General features: G+C 41.3%; 1 protein-coding gene and 1 pseudogene across 1 annotated transcript; one reads left to right on the top strand and one right to left on the bottom strand.

Moving 5' to 3' along the window:
• The first annotated feature begins 2,009 nt into the window (after positions 1 to 2,009).
• LOC147430197 (uncharacterized) lies at positions 2,010 to 2,602 on the top strand (annotated as a pseudogene).
• Positions 2,603 to 19,254: 16,652 nt separating this feature from the next.
• On the bottom strand, positions 19,255 to 19,794 carry LOC147430196 (uncharacterized). The gene has a single exon (XM_086495147.1). It carries the CDS (start codon positions 19,792 to 19,794, stop codon positions 19,255 to 19,257), a length of 540 nt encoding a protein of 179 aa, XP_086351273.1.
• Between the last annotated feature and the right edge of the window lie 2,054 nt (positions 19,795 to 21,848).

Below are 21,848 nucleotides of genomic sequence, written 5' to 3'. Positions count from 1 at the left end.
TGTACGTGCGACAGAGGTCCCAAAAGCTCGTACTTGCGTGGGTGTTGAGCACACTGAGTGCATTCATGTAGCTTCTCTTCGTCTCAAGCAAGAAGCAATAGCACTAGGGCACACAGCAGCAGGAGGGCACGCAGCAGCAGGGAAACATGTCTCTCAGGTTCTCTCTCGCTCTCTGAGGCAGGGTGGTCAATATCTGCTATCCCTCTCTCTCTTTCTATGTCACACACACACACACACATGCACAACTGAAAGTATTGCATATTTGAAACAGGGTATCTTAGTCTCAAGCTTGGTACCTTTGATTGGACATGTTTTGCTTGCTTTTTTCCGTGTCACCATTAGAAGGTGCTTCATGTCTCGATAGCTTCACCACCCAATCATGACCATTGTATGTTTCTTTTTTAGTTTCATTTTGTTACATGATGCATATCCATGGACATAGATATGAACACACACACACACACACACACACACACACACACACACACACACACACACACACACACACACACACACACACACACACACACACACACACACACACACACACACACACACACACACACACACACACTAAGTACTAGAGAATGCCTACAGGACTTTGCAGGCTTAATTGGTTATGTCGCTTTTTAGATTGGTTTACTCATTGAGAAAAGGGGTTATCCGTTGTCCTTGTTGCGTACAAAACCCTCTGGTACCTTTGGTGGTTACACAATATATGAAAACATTTGGCATCTTGCACAAACATGGCCAAACAATACCTTTCTTTGCTAAAAAGGGATACTGTTGGTAGGTCTAATGAAATCTTTGACCTATAACTTCTGAAGGTAAGTATAAGACAGTTACTTAGGGCTTTGGCATATGCAAAGTAACCAAGCTATGGTCCTTAAAATGATGTACCTCATTTACATGATAAATTTTTACTATTCTGGGGATTGGTAGTACTATACTGCATGGTATCTACCACCTTTTTTGGTATTTAGAGTAACTTACCGATTGAAGATAGTGGTTATGATGGTTAAAAACCGATGTACTAGAGGCAGAAATTGCTATAGGGTCTACTTTAAATAATCTAGTCAGCATGGCATTTATAAACTTGTTTGAACATTCTAGGCCTCTCCTTTTTGGGCTAGCCATTAGTGGATGACTAATTTGATTAAAATTACATTTGATTTCATCACGAAATCAGTTTAAAAAAAGCTTTTTTTGCTCTAGATTTACAAATAAACCTCATTATTTTAAATCTTTTAAAGAAAACTCATGATGTTTGGATTCTTGGTGGACTTCACCACTCAAATTAGTAGACGGTACCACCCATTTTTGAAGTAATAAGTTAAGACTGCTAACACACAAGTCTTAATAAATGACCTAGCTTGTCTAAAGTAATTAAATTCTGTAAGATGGACATGGATAACAACCGATATGGTCCATTGATACCTGTAAAACACATCCAAGGCTAACTGAATTGTTGTCTTGTTTGGATGGATGCAGGTAAGGACTCTATTCTATCTTGGAGGGTTTTCTTTTCTTTGGCAAGAAACCTTACTTTAATGAAGTACTCACTGAGGAACGGGGAAGTTCTTTTACTACTGGTCTAACTGAAAGAGGATCTCTTTCCTACAATCATTGTACCTAAATAATTCTGATACTGAGTTATTTTTGTACTTATCTGTTCATTGTTCCTTGGCCAGCTGTCTTTTGAATGTAAAAATTCAATTATGTCTTATTAGTTAAGATTTAAACAGCTACACACACACACACACACACACACATACCTACACATAGAGAGTCTTGTTTCAGCATTAGGATTTGTTATTGGTGCAAAAATCCTTCCTCTTAGGAGATTTTATTTGTTATTAGTTACTTCTTGTGGTGAAATGATGATTAAAAATGTTATTTCTATGGGTCATTTAATTATAAAACTGGTTTTATATGTATATTTCAGGTGGAACCACCTCCATTTACTAGAATCCAACATACAAAACTTTGCTTGTCAAGACAAGACTTCCATGAAGTCTACAACCTCAGCCTGGACGGGATTGAGAACCCACACTTTATGGATGTTACAGAGAAAGACTGGTTGTCCGTGTTCACAGTGCTACGAACCAAAGGGCAGAAGGTGAAGCTTCGAACCATACGGTCAGAGCTTTACGATAAATTCATGATGCTCTATCAAATGGTTTACCAAGAGTTACCTATAAACGGTGAGTACGCTGACTGGTTTGCCAAAGAATTTGCATTTGAAAATTGCCAGAGGGCGGACTTGTCTCTCAACAAGTCCAAATACTGGGCTTGGGCTGTTGTGGCTGAGAACTCAGTTACTCGACTGGGGGCACATAAGCAAGGGCTCTCCAACAAGATGTCCAGAGTAATGACGCACATGACTGACGGGAAAATAGTATGCAAGTCAGTATTGGTAGCTCAGTCATCAAAGGCGAGTGTGGATACGTCAAATAGTCGGGATGTAGAGCTGGCACAGATCATGCGGTCTGATGTACAAGCTAAAGCTAGGTATCTTGAGAGTGAAATAGGGCAGATCTCTAAAGAAATGCAGCAAGCACAAGTGGAAGTGCAAGTTCAGTCAAAGACGTTACTTTCTTGAAACAGTTATGGGAAGCACGAGAAGAATTAGCCACACTTGAGGCTAGTGGCAATGTGCCGTTGGAGAGGGTGATGACGTTGCAAGCTGTGATTAGTGCTAACTTGCAAGTTCTTAGTGTCTCATAGGGTGGCACATCTGAAAACAACGATGTTGCAGCCATACAGGTTGATTTGCGAACACCAAGAAGATACTGTTGTTCCTCTTGAGCAGTTTTGTTGATACAAATATTTTGTTGTTTTTCCTCGCACAATTAATCAACTTATGTAGACAGTCTTGTGTATGCAGTAATTCATAAGGAATTGATGTTGATGCTAGTAGGATGTCCACCGTCAGAAATGAAGCCCAAGTCAAGGCCAAAAAAACTCGTGATAGATCACCCGTTTAAAAGGTGGAGACGGTACATGGCGCTCAAGCGGATGTACCACATCAGGTTGGCACATGTGTATGCATCGAACTCATGTTCATGGGCTTTCCCAAATTACAACAATCCGAGCAGCATGCTTGCATCAGCTGAGGAGGATTATCATGTTGTCCCAAAAAGTGTGCAGAATGATCCTCGGGCTCTTATTTTGGATATGAATGGTCTTTTGATTCATAAAGTGGATCTGGAAGAAGATATGTTTTTCCCTACATGGAATCTACAATATGACCAGGTACTGGAGGAGAGGCCAAGAAGGATATACTTCCTTGTGCGGCCCGAGTAAGATAGTTCTTATCGTGGGCAGCAACTCATTTCAATTTCTTCATTTGGAGCTCAGCCTTGGAACATAATGTTTTAAAGAGTTTTCGTGACTGCTTTCTAGGTTTACGAGGACTCGTAGCAGAGCTCATTGCACAGACTTCCTGTAACGTGCTTCATAATCACAAAATCAAGGGAAAAAAACCCATTTTCTTCAAGCACCTCAATGATTTCTGGAACAGGTGTAATGGTTTTGTCCACACAATACGCTATTGGTTGATGACAGACTATACAAGTGTATATTTAATTTTTCTGGCAATTGTTGCATTGTGCCAGCATTTGGCTTGCCTAATGATACAACTCGAAGGCCATTCCTTAGACATAAGCTTGCCCCATGGCTGTACAAGTACTTGAAGGCAGGGGATAGAACGTAGCTTGTTACCGGAGGAGGAGATGTGTTTGGCACCTGGGGCAGTGAAGAGGACTTGATTGTTAAGGATCTTATAGAGTTGCATGGACACAGAAGCCTAGAGTGTTGCCATCGTGTTAGATGGGGTGAAATTGAAAAGAAGACCTTTGAGGAGATTCAGCGGGAGGCATCTGACAAAGTGGGGGATTTCCTAGAGCAAAAGGAGGCCTACAAGGTGGCGTGGGATACGGTTTTTCATAAACGGTGTGGACAGACACGCTTGGGCACATTGGTGGATTGCCTTTGATGTTTGGACAGCCTGATTTTTTTAACAGCTAGTGGATGTAGCTTCTGTGCACATTTAGAGAATCCCCTCTAGTCATCCTATTTGTAACACCATACTTTTTGATGGTTCTTGCTCATTGCAAAAATCTGTAATATCATCGCTCAAAGCGACCATGTACTATTTTTTTCCTGAGAAGTTATTAAGTTCCACTCTTATGTTGAGTACATTATACAAAATCTGGCTTTATGCGACATTGCACTGTTTACTTTCATGCGAAGCTTATTAAATTCTGGTCTTAAGTTCCAGTTGTGAATACGCGGATGTGGTGCGCGTGTGCAGAGAGTGCGAAGGAGAGAGAGGGGGAGAGAGAGCACGACACAGGATGTGGGGTGGAGCTCCCAAATCTCACTATGTGAGCACCATGTGAGAATGTGAGTGAGAGCTCCTTATTCTTTGTATGTATAAAGAATAAGGAGATAAATGTGGGCAGTCGAACACTGGTCGACGGCGGACACGGGCAAAGCACGGTGAGGCACACCGCCTTTACCTAACATTCTCCCACTAAAGGCTGTGTGCTAATAAGTGGCGAGAAGACTAGCCTACAACTAGGATATACAAGAGGTGAGAGAAGACGACTCTTAACCTATGCCCAGTGGCTCACTCCAAACATGCTCTAGTGTAGATGCAACATGCATACCAGTAGGGCTAGAGTTACAATGACACTCATGATGCAGGTATCGAGTGACGACCTGCATGGCTCCACAATGCACAATGCCAGTGTCAGTCATCACACGACTGACAACTCCCACTGCAAATGCACCAACCGCATAAGCAAGATCAGGCCTCGAAACCAAAAGTTCAGACATGAGAGACCCAAAAGCCGATGAAACATGCACTATGTGTGCCAACCTATCCCTGTCAGCAACCTCAGTGCCACATGCATCCTCATCAGGAACCACCTGACTATGCACCACCATGTCAGCATTCTCTGGAAAAGGCATATCTGCTGAGAAGGATTGTAAAATCAAAAAATCAGTACCACTGCAATCACACACAGCTGTCTGAAGGACACTATCACCCTCAAACCTATCAGACACATCATAGAACAATGCATCGATCTTTGGCTCAATTGATGTCACCTCAACTAATGACTGACAAAGTTGTGCATCACCACAAGACAAATGCACAACTTGCTCTCCATGCAGCACATCCGCAAAAGAGACACGCCTCGTCTCTTGCTCCAACCATGGCTGCAAATACACGGAGACTACACCGCTCGTGTGTCAGAAATATGCAAAGGGTATACAAGACCACTCCTAGCACCTCTGGCTATCACCAGTGATCCCCTATGTATCTGAAATGACCGCTCTCTAAGCAGTACATAATGTCCACTACTCTGAAACTGACGCACTGAAACGAGACTCTGACTGAGTCTTGGTACATAACGTACATCTTGTAGTGTAAGCAATGCACCGCTAGGTAAAGACATGCATACATATCCAGCACCTTCTATGTCATATGTTGAACCATCAGCAAACTGCACACAACCAAGTCTCCCACTAGAGAAAGAGAAAAATAAAGCACGACGTGGCATCACGTGAAAAATTGCATGCTCGTCTAATAGAAAACGCGTAGACAATGTGCTATCCCAAGACATAAAGTAGTCTGAAGGCAAGCTAGACTCAAAAGTGAGATGCCCGTCACATGCATACTCTCTAGCATCTATCCTCATAGTAGCACCATGCATCTGCCTCTTCCGCTGCCTCATACGCCTAAAGCAACGGTGCCTAATATGCCCCTTGTGGCCACAATACCAACATGTCAGTCGCCGTGAACAAAAAATCACCTCTCATGGCCATGCCAAACAATGGCATGGCATGGCCATTGTTTGCCAAACAATGGCAAACAATGCTCGAGATCACAAAACTCTCCCACCTGAGAGCAAACCACTATCTCAAGCAGACAAAGTGAGCAAACTATTAAGCTCACAAGCCTCTACAATAGGCAAACAAATTTGACAAAATTTTGGCAAAGTCTCCCTTGTAACTGGAGCAAAAACTCAACAGTAAACCGCAAATGGAGACAACACAAAATGCCCAAATGGCCAAATCCGGGAATGTAGTAGTCCCGAATCACCTCACAAAGTCAAACAAAGAGCAAGCACGCTCTAGTCGGAGTACCATTCAACGGAATATTGACAAAACCTGTCAACCTGTTTGCATAAACAAGCTTCAATGGATGCGCATAAACAAGTGCTCAGTTGCGAGCATCAACCATGCATCCAAAATACTTATCCATGATGGCTCCACATCTCCACATCCAAAATACTTAGCCATGATGGCTCCACATCTCCACATCTATTCCCACATAGAGCATACATCAACACAAAACCATGTGCCGAGAAATTGCATACGGATGTGTCTTAGTCCAAGAACCACATCCCAAATAAACACTTGTATACACAATTGCAAGTTAAATCAGCACCCAATGGACTCCACAATGTGACATACATATCCCCAGACGCAATCTACACAATAATTTGCAGTATACAAGCCCTTAAACTGTCAAATCTTTTGTGTCTAAAAAAATGCAGGTTGCTGCAGAAAATTCAGAGATCAGAATTTCAAAATTTTGAAACCACCATTGCAACCGGAACATTGACAAACCTTGGGGTAGACCCCTAGATCATATAGATCTGAGTCCGAGTGTGCAAGATATGCCAAAAAACACTGTTTTCGACCCAAAAACGCAGCAAAAACTTGCTGCTGTTGCAAAAATCTCAGAGGTCAAAATCAGCTCAAATGGACATTACCATTGCGTCTGGAGCATGCCAAAACCCCAGGTTACACCCTGACCTTACATAAATCGCATTCCGTATGCAAAAGTTATGCAAAAAACACAAAAATGACCTGCGGAACTGAAAATCTACATTCTTTCTACAAGTATGGCTGCAAATAACCATACAGATTTGCAATACACTCTTCCCTCAAGCTTGGGAATGCCCCTCAAGCTTCCATGAGCACAGATCTGGTGGTTGCTAACCGATCTCAAGCTTCCACCGAAAACAAGCTGACCATAGCCAAAAGCTCACTTCTCTGTAGCACTCCATCTGCCGCGAAGCCAAAGCTTTGATACCAATTGTGAGTGCACGGATGCGGTGCGCGTGCGAGAGAGTGCGAAGGGGAGAGAGGGAGAGAGACAGAGCACGACACAGGATGTGGAGTGGAGCTTCCAAATCTCACTGTGTGAGCACCATGTGAGAATGTGAGTGAGAGCTCCTTATTCTTTGTTTGTATAAAGAATAAGGAGATAAATGTGGGCAGCCGGACACTGGCCGGCGGACACGGGCAAAGCACGGTGAGGCACACCGCCTTTACCTAACACGAGTACATAAACATCATCTTTTAGGTTTTGCTCAATTTTCATGTTTTGGTGCCATGAGAGTTGTATTGATAGAAATAGGACAAATTACTTGTAAATTTGGCAGCGAATGGTAAAAAATTGTACATGTTAACCCTGCATAACTGAGTAGCAACGCATGTAAACCATATGAATAGAATGACAAGACTTGTTTGCTCATATAAAAACCAAACGATTAAAATTACATCTCCCATGGCATGCTGTTGTATACAGATTCAAAGACCTCTGGCGAGATCGTATACAATCCCCTAGCACCCTGGACTATTGTCAGTGGGATTTTTATACACCTGACAAGATGGGACTACATGAAGACTATGTTTCTCCCCAAAAGCTTGTAGCAATAATCGTGGACCTGCTTATAATAGAGTCCTTTCAAATTGTGTAACCCTGCTTCAAACACACTGTCCCAACTGTCGACGTCGTGTGCTTTGAGATTCTTCAATGTGCTTGTGCACTTGATCAAGTAAAAGTCGACACCTTCTTCGTTCCCCTCCTCGCCATTGACAACAAAATTGTCACCTACCTGAATCGCATCACTTAATGCTTCATAGTGCCCTTCATAGATAGGCTACTCAGATTCGTCATCACTATTTCCACCATCACTTTGAGCGATTTTGTGGAAACTCCAGCTAGACACGTGTGTTTTGTTGCTATAATTCTTCCACTGATTGTGCATGCATACACTACAATAGCAAGATAGCTGCCTGTGTGCGATAGAGGAGCCATCTTGTTTTGAGTAGCCCCGAACAGAATGTATGGAGCGTGCATTACGGATAGCTTCACAATCCCATTTGTTCTCCTGGGACACTTCTCCAAGCTTGGCCTCCCAAAACACATACTCTACCTGCCTATGCTTGGAAGGGTAGTGAGCAATGGACCCATCGGACAAATGCTGGAGAAGAAATTGCACAACATCAGTTGCACATTTGAGCGTATCTCCATTGCTCTTCACCTGCTCATTTGTAAGTGCCCTTTTCACAACTGCTCTTGCCCCATCATGTTCTCCTTTCCCGTGGCCACTTCCAAAAAAGTTCCACACATCACTTTCCCTGCCAAAGCAGCATATCTACCAATGAAATAGAAAGGCCTTTTTGCCTTGAACTGCGATGCTGCCCCATCTGACCAAACGTAGTGTTGGCTACATCCAAGCCTCTTATCTTTTATCCATTGCCAATGTAGCATAAAGCAGTGTTGGACAAACAAAGTGTCGTGATTTTTATCATTAGAAATGAAAAAGTGCAAAGTATTTTTATCTCAGGTCCAACACGATAGTAGGTCATGTGTACAAGAATGGTGACCTGAATGGAATACCAATGCATTGACTAGATCTCATTCTGCTCCTTGAATGAATAATTCTTAGCAAAATCCACCACAGATACAACAACATCTTCAGGAAAATGCGTGATGCACGCTTTGAACTATTCAGCCTGCCATCGATACACGAAGTCATGTTTGATGAAAAATTGGAGATATTTTTTTAATACCTGTAGCAAATCAGCAGTGATCATTTCCTCGCATATAAGTTCCTTCCTTTTCTTCTTCTTTCCACCTTCACATTTGCCTATTTCCACATCCTTAAATACTTTGACTTTGATGGTTCTTGCATCCTTTAGCAGCTCCTGTGGACAGCATACAAATTTCTTTGCCCCACATTTTGTACATTGACCCATGTGGCATTTTAGACCATGGTAGGTAGAGCCAGCTTGCTTGGGACACAACAAAGAATCTATAAGCTTTGAAATGCTCTTCACACTGTACTTTGTAGCAACACATGTTCCTGCAATCCTGATGAATCATTGCACACAGAGCATGCACATTTGCACAACCCACCATGCATTCCAAATGCTTGACTACGCATATGATTCACAGCCTCCTTCAAATATGAAATTTTCACATGGTAAATACAACATGTCAGTCTATCCTTTAGCTTTCGTACAAAGTAGGGCTTCTATGATTCAAAATCACGAAGTTGGATTGCTACATCCGGATTGGCATCCTTGAAACGTTGGTAGAGCTCAGTCTGCATTCCACAACAAGAAAGCTAGAATGACGAAGAAATCATGTGTCAAAGCTACCCATTAGCTATCAATAGTAAGCTGTATCTATTAATAGCTATCAAAAGCTATGAAATAAAAATCACTAGCTATAAATATCTATAGAAAAAAGCTATCATTATCTATCAAATACCCATACAGTAGAAATCACCTACTATAAATAGCAAAAGCTATCAAACAACTACTAGTAGATTTCGTATACAATCACTAACTATAAAGTACCTTTCACCTAAAGCAAACACCTAATCATTCACTATCAATAGCTATTAGAGAGCTACCAATAGCTATCAAATGGCAGTTATCAAAATCAATAGCTATAACTAGCTATGAAATATCTAAGAACCACTATCAATAGTTGAGAGGTGACTATCACCAGCTATAACCAACTATCAATAGTTGAGAGGTGACTATCACCAGCTATAAACAACTATTAAAGATCTGACAATAGCTTTCAAAGAGCTACCAATCATAAACCACATAGCAATCACTAAAGACTAGCTATGAAAAGCTATTATAGTTATCAAAGAGCTATTATTAGCTATCGAGTAGCAATCACTAAAGATAAAGTAGCCTTGGCTATGAAATAACAAACACTAGCTATGATATATCTATCAAAAAGCTATCAATAGTTATAAAACAAGCACTATTTATGAATAGCTGCCAATAGCTATCCAATAGCAGTCAATAGCTATGAAACAACCACTAGCTGGGAAAAGCTATCAACTAGCAGTTACCAAAGAGCTATTAATAGCTATCAAATAGTAGTTATGAACATCAATAGCTATCTCACAACAATTACTATCTATAAAATAGTTATCAAATAGTAAACACTAGCTATGAAATAGCTATCATTAGCTATTATAGTTATCAAAGAGATGTTCTAGTAGCTATCGTGTTGTCATAATAATCAATATCTAATTCTCCTAAATGATTTTCTCATGTTAAACTGATCATTTAATATGGGGAAGTGCCAGGGGAGAAAAAGCTAGAATATTGGTTAAGCTAGCAGACCGGCCACATTAGGGATCCAAAGGAGGGAAAAAAGGGATCCAAAGGGGGGGCCATCTGCAAAAGATCCATGTGCAACAATGAGCTAAAAAGACCCTAAGGTTTAGCCCATTAAGACTTCCAAAATGCTAAGGTTCCAAAATTCAAAGGTTGTGTCCAAAGGTCAACCATAGGGGAATTGGATGCTTTGTGTGTGTCCCAAAAAGTATTTACCAATCCCTACTTAGGAGGGGCCGATCCTTGCTTGTAGGGGATGAGAGAGTAAGCCACACACACACACAAGCTCCCTTTACACAAAGGGAATGAGGGACACATGTCAGCTCCCTAGCCCAAATGCCCACAAGGTGTACCCAATTACTATTGGATGGCCTTGGAGGTGGACCAAGAGAATTAGGCTAGAGTAAATCTAGTTTGATTAATTTAAAAACACTTAATAAAAGAACCAATGAGAATTAAGTCCTCTAGAAGACTATTGGCCAGTCTCCCAAGGGGTCCAATGAGCATTCAGCAACCCAATGGCTTGCTTGATTCCTATTGGCCAGGAGGCAAAGGGGTCCAATGAGAGTTTAGTTGAATTATTAAATTACCTAAAGCTCTCACAAAAGGGGAAAGGGGGACACCATGTCAGAAGGCTATCACTTATACTGCTTAATTACCATTGGCTAGCCCTGGGGAGGTCTAATGAGAGGAGAGCATGAGCAAATAGCAAGAGGGGTCGACCAAGAGAGAGAGGGGGCTGATTTTTGCAAGGCATTATCACACACACACTCACACAATCTCATGTGTGAAGTAAAGAAGACTCTCATGTGTGAAGTAAAGAAGACTCTCTCTCCTTCTCAAGCTTTAATGGAAAGCTTACCACCTACTCCAAGCTTGTGAGAAGGGAGGCCTACACCAACAACTCTTGGCTTTGTGATGCAAATCCAACCAAGAGCCAAGCTTCAATGCATGCTCATCTCCTCTAACATGCTAATTACTAAGCTAATCTATGCTAATATAAGTGATTATGTGAGGAGATGTACATCTTTCTCGTAACACTACTCCTTCTTCCTCTCAATCTACTCTCATACCCTGCTAGCTCTCACCATCTTTGAAGGTGTGTGAGGTCTTGGGTCTGAGACCGGGGATAATTGATGTTGTGTTTGCTAAGTGTTTTGCTTAGTGCATGAAGCTTTCATGCACTAAGCATCTTTCATGCACTAAGCTTTCATGCTTTCATCTTCATTGCACTATCTAGTCTTGAAGGAACACAAAGAATTGTATTGTACAATGTCTCTCTTGATGGGAGAAACCATAATACAAAGCCTTTTGGAGGGGGGACCGGCTCCATGCAAATCCGGTCCTCAACTGTTGTCAATAGCTTAATTTCTCTCTCTTTTGAAAGTACTGTTCATGCTATCTAACTAGGTGTTATGCTTTTTGTTGCTCTCTCCACCCAAGCACTCTTGTAATTATCATTAGGAATCTATTCTAATGAAATGCCCACTATGTTCATGCTATCCGCTACACACAAGTTTTTAGGCCATTAAATGTTACATTGGTATCAGAGCACAAGGTTTCTCTTTTCTTGCTCAAGAAGGGAGGTCCTTAAGCTAGCTATAAATGGTTGGTATTATTAATTGCATGTGAGTAAGTAGAATAGGAATTTTTCAGCCTTGCAGTGCGCCTGCCTTCGTGCAGTTAATGGGGCATCACCGTCGAGAGCTATGGTGTTAATAGTGGAGTCCTACGGAGCTTGCCTACTGCTTTACCACTATTGAGCTATTAGAAGCTTGACAAGAGCCGGTGCTGTTTTGGTGTTGAACGACCCTCTCTTGTATTCCTTGCAATTAATGGTATACGAGCCACGGGTACAATAGCTTGAGTGCTTTTTCTAAAGGGGTAAAGAGGAGTAGGAACTAGGGCTTGAAGTGCCAAAGTACACCTAGAAAGTTTACACCTAAAAGTTGTTAGAATGGCTGACAATAGTAAAGAGAGTGAAATTAATGTTGATAACTTTGATTTTGCTAATGAGCAAGCTACTAATGATGCTCCGATGCTTGTTAACTATCTTGTTTCTAGGATTCAACAAGCCATGGGCAATCCATCTCTCCAAAGTGAAGTGCAACGGCAGCTCCGTGTTCATGGAATTCTCCAAGCTCATCACCATGACGAGAGAACACCTAGGAAGCCTCCTTGTGTGACTTCCAAAAGAGGTCTCTCTCCGATTTGGGAAGAAGAAGAGAATCCATACGAAGGGCTCAAGAATTTACTTCTTGATGATGCATCTCCTTCCCAAAGGAGAACTCAAGAGCCTCCACCGAAGGAACGAGAAAGAAGTGAGTCGGTGGAGATGGCTCCACGAAGACGGCGGGCTAAACGCTCTCCATCACCACCAAAGTGGAGAAGACCATCGCACCCTTCTCCACACCATAATTCAAAGAGGGATGATAAAAGGCAAGAGAAAAAAAAGGCGAGAAAGAGGACACCCTCTTCTCCATCTTCTTCATCCTCTTCCTCTTATGAAAGTGATAGTGAAGATGACGAAGACCAAGACAAGAAAAAGGCGAGAAAGAGGTCACCCTCTTCTCCACCTTCTTCAAATTCTTCACCTTCTCAAGAAAGTGATGGTGCAACCTTTGAACCATCAAAAAGAAGAGGCCATAGGAAATCCTATGCCGCATGGAAGAGGTCGTCCAAGCTGAAGAAGTTCAAAGAGGGAGGGAAGAGCATCAGTTTCCTTACCTATGATGGCACCTTTTGGTGCTACGGACAAAGTCTTGGCCTTTATCCAACATTTTGATGCGGCGTTTGGAGATGAGGGCTTCACGGAGTCCTTTAAGCTACGCCATGTAGCTATGCACTTTCAAAAGTCCACCAGGCAATGGTGGTCTAGCCTACGAGCCAACGGTGAAGCTCCGCGAACATGGAAAGCTTTAAGAGCTTCCATTATGAAGCAGTTTTTGGCCACCGATGCCAAAGACAAAGCACTCACCGAATGGCAAAGCTTAAAGCTCTCTCCCTATGAATCCATCCACAAATATGTAGACAAGTTTTGGGACCTACAACTCAAAGCCACTGTCTTCAAAAAGTTGGATTTTGGAGAGCAAAAGAAACAATTTTGTGCGGGCTTAACCGAAGAAATGGCAGAGTATGTCAACTCCCAAAGTCCACGTACCATATCGGCGGTAATACACCATACTATGGTGGCCTCTCGAATCAATTTCCAAACGGGGGCTAAAAGAAATAATAAGCCCACGGAAAACAAGGGTTCCAACGAGCCTAAGGGGAAGGACAATGTCCAAAAGTCTCCTAAGGGCAACTCCAAAAAAGCTAAAGAGAAGGGAGTTTACAAAGGTAAAAACAAACTCTCTCCTGAAGAGCTTGAGCGTTATCGCAAGGATAATCGGTGTTTCAAGTGCGGCGAACAAGGGCATGCGTACCGCGCTTGTCCCCAAAAGAACAACCGCCAAGATCCTCCTAGAGCTACCTTGGTTGAAATCAAAGAGGAGGAGACTCACCAAACTCACCACAAAGGATCTCCTCTATGCCATGCTTGGGGAAAGGTAAGAGAACATGATGCTTTTATTCTCTTTGACCCTGGTTCTACTCACAATTTTATATCTATAGAGTTGGCCACCAAGCTAGGCATACAAGCCTAGAGATGGGAGATGTCCTACCCGCAGACAGTGCTTTCAAGGGGCAAGAAGCTTCAGTCACTCCCTCAATCGGGAAGTTGAGGCTTCATGTCCAAAGCTATGTGGACAAAGAGGACTTCTTTATCTCTCCTCTCAAGCATGAGGATGTAATCCTAGGGGCACCATGGTTTGATCGCCTGGCTGCCAATGTTAAATTCCCTGAAAGGAGAATCTCCTTTAAGTTCAGGGAAAAAGATATGTATATAGATGCTAAGGAAATGGGTAACACTATCCCCATTGTACATACACTAGCTTTCAACAAGTCAATAAAGAGCTCTATTTCCGTGTACATGATTTTTGTTAAAGATTCTCAAAATGAACCTAATGCTTTAGCAAAAGAAAATAAAAGGCACCAAAAGGAATTAGAGTTATCCAATTTTCTCAAGGGGTTTCAAGATGTTTTTATTGACGACATCCCTTGTGAGCTACCTCCTAAACGAGGTAATGATGACCATGCAATTGAACTTCTTCCAGGAAGTTCACCGCCTAACAAACCTCCTTATAGAATTTCTCAAGCTCAACAAGAGGAGATTATGCGGCAAGTGCATGAGTTAGTTGAGAAGGGTATGGTTAGGCCTAGCTCATCTCCATTTTTCTCACCTGTGCTATTAGTGCAAAAGAAAAACGGCACATAGAGGGATTCAGTCTACCTTAAAGGGAATTGAAACATATTTCTATTGGCCTACCATGAAAGTGAACATACAAGAGTATGTTTCTAAATGTGTGGTATGCCAAAAGACAAAATTTGATAGAGGGAAGCAACTTGGATTTCTTCAACCCTTGCCAATCCCTAATTCACCATGGGAGAGCATATCCATGGATTTTATCTTTGGATTGCCTAAGTCTATCCATGGGAATACGGGAATATGGACGATAGTAGACAGGTTCAGTAAACAAGCTCATAGTATACCTGTCAAAAAGACTATCAAAGCCCATCAAATGGCAACCCTCTTCATTTCACAAATTTTAAGGTACCATGGCTTGCCAATGTCCATAGTGTCGGATAGAGATCCTAGAATGACCAGTAATTTCTGGAAGGGTCTCTTTGAGAATTTAGGGACAAGGCTAAACTTCTCTTCGGCATATCATCCACAAATGGATGGCCAAAGTGAAGTAGCTAACTTTACAGTTCTCGATCTACTAAAAGCCTATGTAACGGAAGTAGATCAAATATCCCAATGGGAGAAGTACTTACCCTTAGTGGAGTATGCTTACAATAACACTGTACATACTTCCACGGGAAAAGCACCTTTTGAGGTAATTGAGGGGAGATCAAAAAGTCCCTTGCTACTTAAGGTACATGGAAAGATGCAGATGAGTATAGCCGAGACCTACAAGAATCTTTTCAAAAGATTAAGGATGCTATCTCTATCTCACAGCAAAGGCAAAAGGCTGCTGCTGACAAGCATAGAAGAGCTCCAGTCTTTAAAGAAAATAATTGGGTCTTATTAAAGTTTTCCAAGGCTCGATTAAGGCACACGACGGGCAAGAATCCTACGGTACACCAAAAGTACTATGCTAAACTAGCAAAAAGGTACTATGGTCCCTTCCAAATTCTTAGGCCAATCAATGAGATGGCCTATCAACTCAAGTTGCCTAATCATTGGGTCATACACAATGCTTTCCATGTGAAGCCTATTAAAGCCTTACAAAGGAGAGCCACCTCAAGAACCAACTACTGAAGACCCACCGGAGATCGAGGACCAAGAGGAGGTGCTGCAGCCCGAGTCCATTCTCCGACATGAAGACAAGGTACTAAGAGGCGGTAAGATTATCCGAAGATATCTTATTAAGTTTAAGAATTATCCTTTTGAAGATGCTAGATGGATACAAGGCATGCAATGAAAGGATAACCTAAACCTTGTCAATGCTTACAATGCTTCCCAAGAGTAAGAAAATGTACAAAATGTTAAAAATGAACAAAGTTTTTGTCTTATAAGACTCTCTTTTTCTTTATTGTGCACAAAAATGAAGTAGTATGCATGCTTAGATCAAGTTTGCGGAGACGACGTCTCCCAAACACCAAGTAGAGCTTGTCACTCTACTACGGGAGATTGATAGGACTAATGTGCAAACATGCTTGTGGAAGCCTCAGGCTCTCAAGCACCAAATGGACTAGTTATCCATTGTGGAATGATGTCGTAGGGTAACATAGGGATCCTCTACCCGCTAAGAAAAGGACTCATGAATATGCTTTATCTTCTCTACACCATAGTCGAGGACGACTATGATTTCAACAGAGAGGTAATGTCATAATAATCAATATCTAATTCTCCTAAATGATTTTCTCATGTTAAACTGATCATTTAATATGGGGAAGTGCCAGGGGAGAAAAAGCTAGAATATTGGTGAAGCTAGCAGACCGGCCACATTAGGGATCCAAAGGAGGGAAAAAAGGGATCCAAACGGGGGGCCATCTGCAAAAGATCCATGTGCAACAATGGGCTAAAAACACCCTAACGTTCAGCCCATTAAGACTTCCAAAATACTAAGGTTCCAAAATTCAAAGGTTGTGTCCAAAGGTCAACCATATGGGAATTGGATTCTTTGTGTGTGTCCCAAGACGTCTTTACCAATCCCTACTTAGGAGGGGGCGAGCCTTGCTTGTAGGGGATGAGAGAGAAAGCCACACACACACACACACACAAGCTCTCTTTACACAAAGGGAATGAGGGACACATGTCAGCTCCCTAGCCCAAATTCCCACAAGGTGTACCCAATTCCTATTGGATGGACTTGGAGGTGGACCAAGGGAATGAAGGAGACATGTCAGCTCCCTAGCCCAAATGCCCACAAGTTGTACCCAATTCCTATTGGATGGCCTTGGAGGTGGACCAAGAGAATTAGGCTAGAGTAAATCTAGTTTAATTAATTTAAAAACACTTAATAAAAGAACCAATGAGAATTAAGTCCTCTAGAATACTATTGGCCAGTCTCCCAAGGGGTCCAATTAGCATTCAGCAGCCCAATGGCTTGCCTGATTCCTATTGGCCAGGAGGCAAAGGTGTCCAATGAGAGTTTAGTTGAATTATTAAATTACCTAAAGCTCTTACAAAAGGGGAAAGGGGGACACCATGTCAGAAGGCTATCACTTATACTGCTTAATTACCATTGGCTAGCCCTGGGGAGGTCCAATGATAGGAGAGCATGAGCAAATAGGAAGAGGGGTCGACCAAGAGAGAGAGGGGGATGATTTTTGCAAGGCATTATCACACACACACTCACACAATCTCATGTGTGAAGTAAAGAAGACTCTCTCTCCTTCTCAAGCTTTAATGGAAAGCTTACCACCTACTCCAAGCTTGTGAGAAGGGAGTCCTACACCAACAACTCTTGGCTTTGTGATGCAAATCCAATCGAGAGCCAAGCTTCAATGCATGCTCATCTCCTCTACCATGCTAATTACAAAGCTAAGCTATGCTAATATGAGTGATTATGTGAGGAGATGTACATCTTTCTCGTAAGACTACCCCTTCTTTCTCTCAATCTACTCTCATACCCTGCTAGCTCTCACCATCTTTGAAGGTGTGTGAGGTCTTGGGTCTGAGACCGGGGATAATTGATGTTGTGTTTGCTAAGTGTTTTTCTTAGTGCATGAAGCTTTCATCTTCATTGCACTAGCTAGTCTTGAAGGAACACAAAGAATTGTATTGTACAATGTCTCTCGTGATGGGAGAAACCATAATACAAAGCCTTTTGGAGGGGGGACCGGCTCCATGCAAATCCGGTCCTCAACTATTCTCAATAGCTTAATCTCTCTCTTTTGAAAGTATTGTTCATGCTATCTAATTAGGTGTTATGCTTTTTGTTGCTCTCTCCACCCAAGCACTCTTGTAATTCTCATTAGGAATCTATTCTAATGAAATGCCCACTATGTTCATGCTAATTTCCGCTACACACAAGTTTTTAGGCCATTAAATGTTCCACGTGTAGCAATCACTAGCTATGGAATAGCTTTGGCTATAAATTAGCAGCAAACACTAGCTATGAGATATCTATGAAATAGCTATCAATAGCTATGAAACAAGAAGCACTATCTATGGACAGCTATCAATAGCTATCAAACAACAATCACTAGCTATGAAATAGCTTTAACTAAAGAAAATACTTGATTATTAGCTATTGATAGTGATCACTAGCTATAAAATGGCAATCATCCGCTATGAAATATCTATTTTTTAGCTATCAAATACCAATAAATGGCTATAAAATAGGAATTTCTAGCTATGAATAGCTATCGGTAGCTATCAAAGAGCTACCAATAGCTATCAAATAGCAATTACTACATATAAAATATCTTTCAAATAGAAAACACTAGCTAGGAAATAGTAATCACTAGCCATGAATAGCTCTGACTAGATATGAAATACCTCATCCTAAAGAAAATACTTGATTATTAGCTATCAATAGTCATCACTAGCTATAGAATGTCATTGACTAGCTATAAAATATCTATTGATTACCTATTAAAAAGCAAAATTTGGCTACGAAATAGCAATCACAAGCGATGAACAACTATCAATTGCTATCAAAGAGCTATCAAGAGTTATTTTATAGAAATCACTAGCTATAAAATAGTTTCACCTAAGGCAAATACATGATCAATAGCTATTACACAACTGCTAATAACAGAACAATTATTAGTATCTATCACTATCAACAAGTAGGTAATTACAAAAATAGTCATTATTGGCTATCAATATCAATGCCAATCAGATAGCCTGACAGAAGTTATGTAACAACACTAGCTTCCGATCAAACTTTGACGGCTATCAACTGGCCAATATAGTGAACAAATACGATATATATTTGACTAGTGATAAGATGGTACAACATAGCTTGTGAGTGGCTATGAAGTAAACTGCATTTGATAGCTAATAGTGTAGCAAGAGTTATCTATAAAACACGCTACCAGCCAAAATTTGACAGCTATTAACTAGCCATTGCCAAAGAATAACTATAACGAGCAGCCATGAAACACATAATTGGCAGCAAAACAGATAGATAATGGTTAATAATTGGCACCTAAACCCTAGCAATAGTTATGTAAGTAATTCAAATAGCTGTGAAGTCGAAAAGCTTCTACCCGGCAAGAGTATTTAACAAATACAAAAAGCCACTACATGGCATACACTTTCTTCCATACCTGTGATACTTCCAATAAATGGATGGGATGTTCGATATACTTCTTCCAACCAATTCTCTTTGGACATATGTCTTTTTTGTTGGGGGATACACGAGTCTCAAGCATCCAAAAGTTGACTATTAGCTCCTTTACCTCTTCAGGTACGCGACTTTTTTGAAGACTCCGATGACATGTGGCAAAGGACAAAGTGGTCTTCTCAGTTTGTTGGAGTAGCCGATTCTTGGCTCCATAGAAGTTCCTTCTATGAATAGAAAGTAGCTTGGAGACAACAATGACATTAAGGCCTTGTGCCTCCTCTGGGTTTTTTGAGTTCAGAAGAATGATCATGGTAGACCTCTTGAGGAACATCTCATCTTCAGTTTGTGGCCTCTTCAAGTCTTGAAGTGTGTTCCGAATATTTCCTATCAGTGTATCTACAAAACATGGTGTTGATGCTTTGTCGTTATGGATATCTTTCAGTGAAGGGTGCTGAATCATCCGATTAAAGATTTCTTTCTTGGTTTCCATGTCCATGTCCATTCCACTTATGCTTTGAAGTACATATCGTGCAATCCCTTTCACTATCTTTGCTCTTTTTTCATTCTCGACAATTTTTGCACAACCCTGTGCCTTTGTTAAGTCTTCTATTCCTTCGACTGCTTCATTCCCTTCTCTTTCAACAACCAAACCTACATCTGCTCTTCTCTTCAATCAGGCTCTTTGTTCTCTCTTGCGGAAAGCTTCATATTCCCTAATCACCATTGCCTGCTTCAAGTCCTGGAAACCATAAAAAACATAACACAGTGACTTATTTACAATCATTAGCTAAGCTACAAGGAGCTTTAGATAGTGCAATCATAATAAAAAAGAGACTTTAGGGCAACAGCCACCAAGGCATCTTCAGATTCACGGAAAAAAGTGCTGCAAAAGCAAGTAGGAACCCAAATAATGTTCGGATGAAATAATGAGCTATCATGACATAAACAGCAGGTATTGCCAGGATCAAATCGTCATGGGGAATGTAGGGAATGGGAACCCCGAACGTAGAAACTGACATCTAAAGGATTCTCACTTCTATAGCTATTTGTGTCATTTCATTGTGTTGATGTCATAAATGTTGCTCTAGACCACCATGTGGTGTTCTATGCTTACTATCTACATTGAGTGTCTCCTTCCCAGCAATACAATACAATGTAACAACCGTAGATAAATTAAAGACAATCATAATATCCTTGTTCGTGTAGATAATAACCACCAATCGTGTGACTAACCATATGTACATACCTCCCCAGATTTTACAATACAAGGCAACAACTGTGAATAAATTAGAGACTACAAATGTGATTGACCATATGTACATATCTCCTCGAATTCTGCCCTCACTCCCACCCCAAACATAACAAGTGCATTTAAAACAAACCTGCCCAAAGCACAACAGTTAAAAAGAGAGGGAGAGAAATAGATATAATGGCAAGGCACCTGCTCCTTATCCTCCCCTTCCAAAGATGCAAGCTCCACCATGAGTTCTACTCACCTACAAAGCAGAAGAAAGACGCTTGGAGAGAGTGAGAGAGCAATATAGAAAGAGCTGCATAGAGAGAGAGAGAGAGAGAGAGAGAGAGCAACACATTGCTGTATAGAGAGAGAGAGAGAGAGATGTTCCATAGCTGCGAGAACACAGACGCTGCACAGCACGGGATGGTCGTTACGTCACCACGTTCAAAAAATTCACTTGCCATAATGAAATTGTACTTCGTGAGTCTGACCACGTTTTAAAAAATGGTAGTCCCAAAAAATAGATTTTAATGTTTCAAAGGACGAGAATTACTAGCTTCCTCACTCTCCTAAAAGTGATGTCCCGGACACAGCTATTGTGTCCACCCACTCATGCTTCCACCCCTTAGCGGATAGAGGATCCCTTTTTACCCTATACCATCATTCCAATATGGATGACTAATCCATTTGGTGCTTGGGAGATATAGCTGCTGCAAGCATGTCTTCTCTTTAGTCCATTTCATCTTCCCAAGTAGAGTGACAAATTCTACATGGTGTTTGAGAGACGTCGTGATCCCAAACATGGTTCTTAGAATGCATACTACTTAAATTTGTGCACAGTAAAGAGAGAATTAGTCTTATAAGACAAAACATTGATCATTAAAAGAAACATGTACATTTGCTTACTCTAATGTAGCATTGTAAGCGTTGAGAAGGTTCATACTATCCTTAAGTTGGATTCCTTGCATCCATCTAGCATCTTCAAAAGGATAATTTTTGAACTTAATAAGATACCGTCGGATAATCTTGCCATGTCATAGTACCTTGTCTTCATGCCGAAGGATAGCTTCGAGTTATAGTACCTCTTCTTGATCTTCGATTTCGGGAGGGTCTTCAATAACTAGTTCGTTTGGACGCTCTCCTTTGTAGGGCTTGAGTAGGTTCACATGAAAAGCATTGTGTATGAGCCAATGGTTAGGCAATTTGAGTTGATAAGCCAGCTCATTGATTGGATTCAAAATTTGAAAAGGACCATAGTATCTATTTGCTAGTTTAGCATAATACTTTTGATGGCCCGTAGGTTTTTGCCCGTC

This window comes from Adiantum capillus-veneris, chromosome 22 (assembly GCF_014529385.1).
Source record: "Adiantum capillus-veneris isolate H3 chromosome 22, ASM1452938v2, whole genome shotgun sequence".
NCBI classification, from domain to species: domain Eukaryota; kingdom Viridiplantae; phylum Streptophyta; class Polypodiopsida; order Polypodiales; family Pteridaceae; genus Adiantum; species Adiantum capillus-veneris.
This window is presented reverse-complemented; position numbering and strand designations above follow the sequence as displayed.

Bases quoted from the DNA above. Each gene is read 5' to 3' on its own strand.
- LOC147430196 (XM_086495147.1), bottom strand. From the start codon at position 19,794: ATGGACATGGAAACCAAGAAAGAAATCTTTAATCGGATGATTCAGCAC.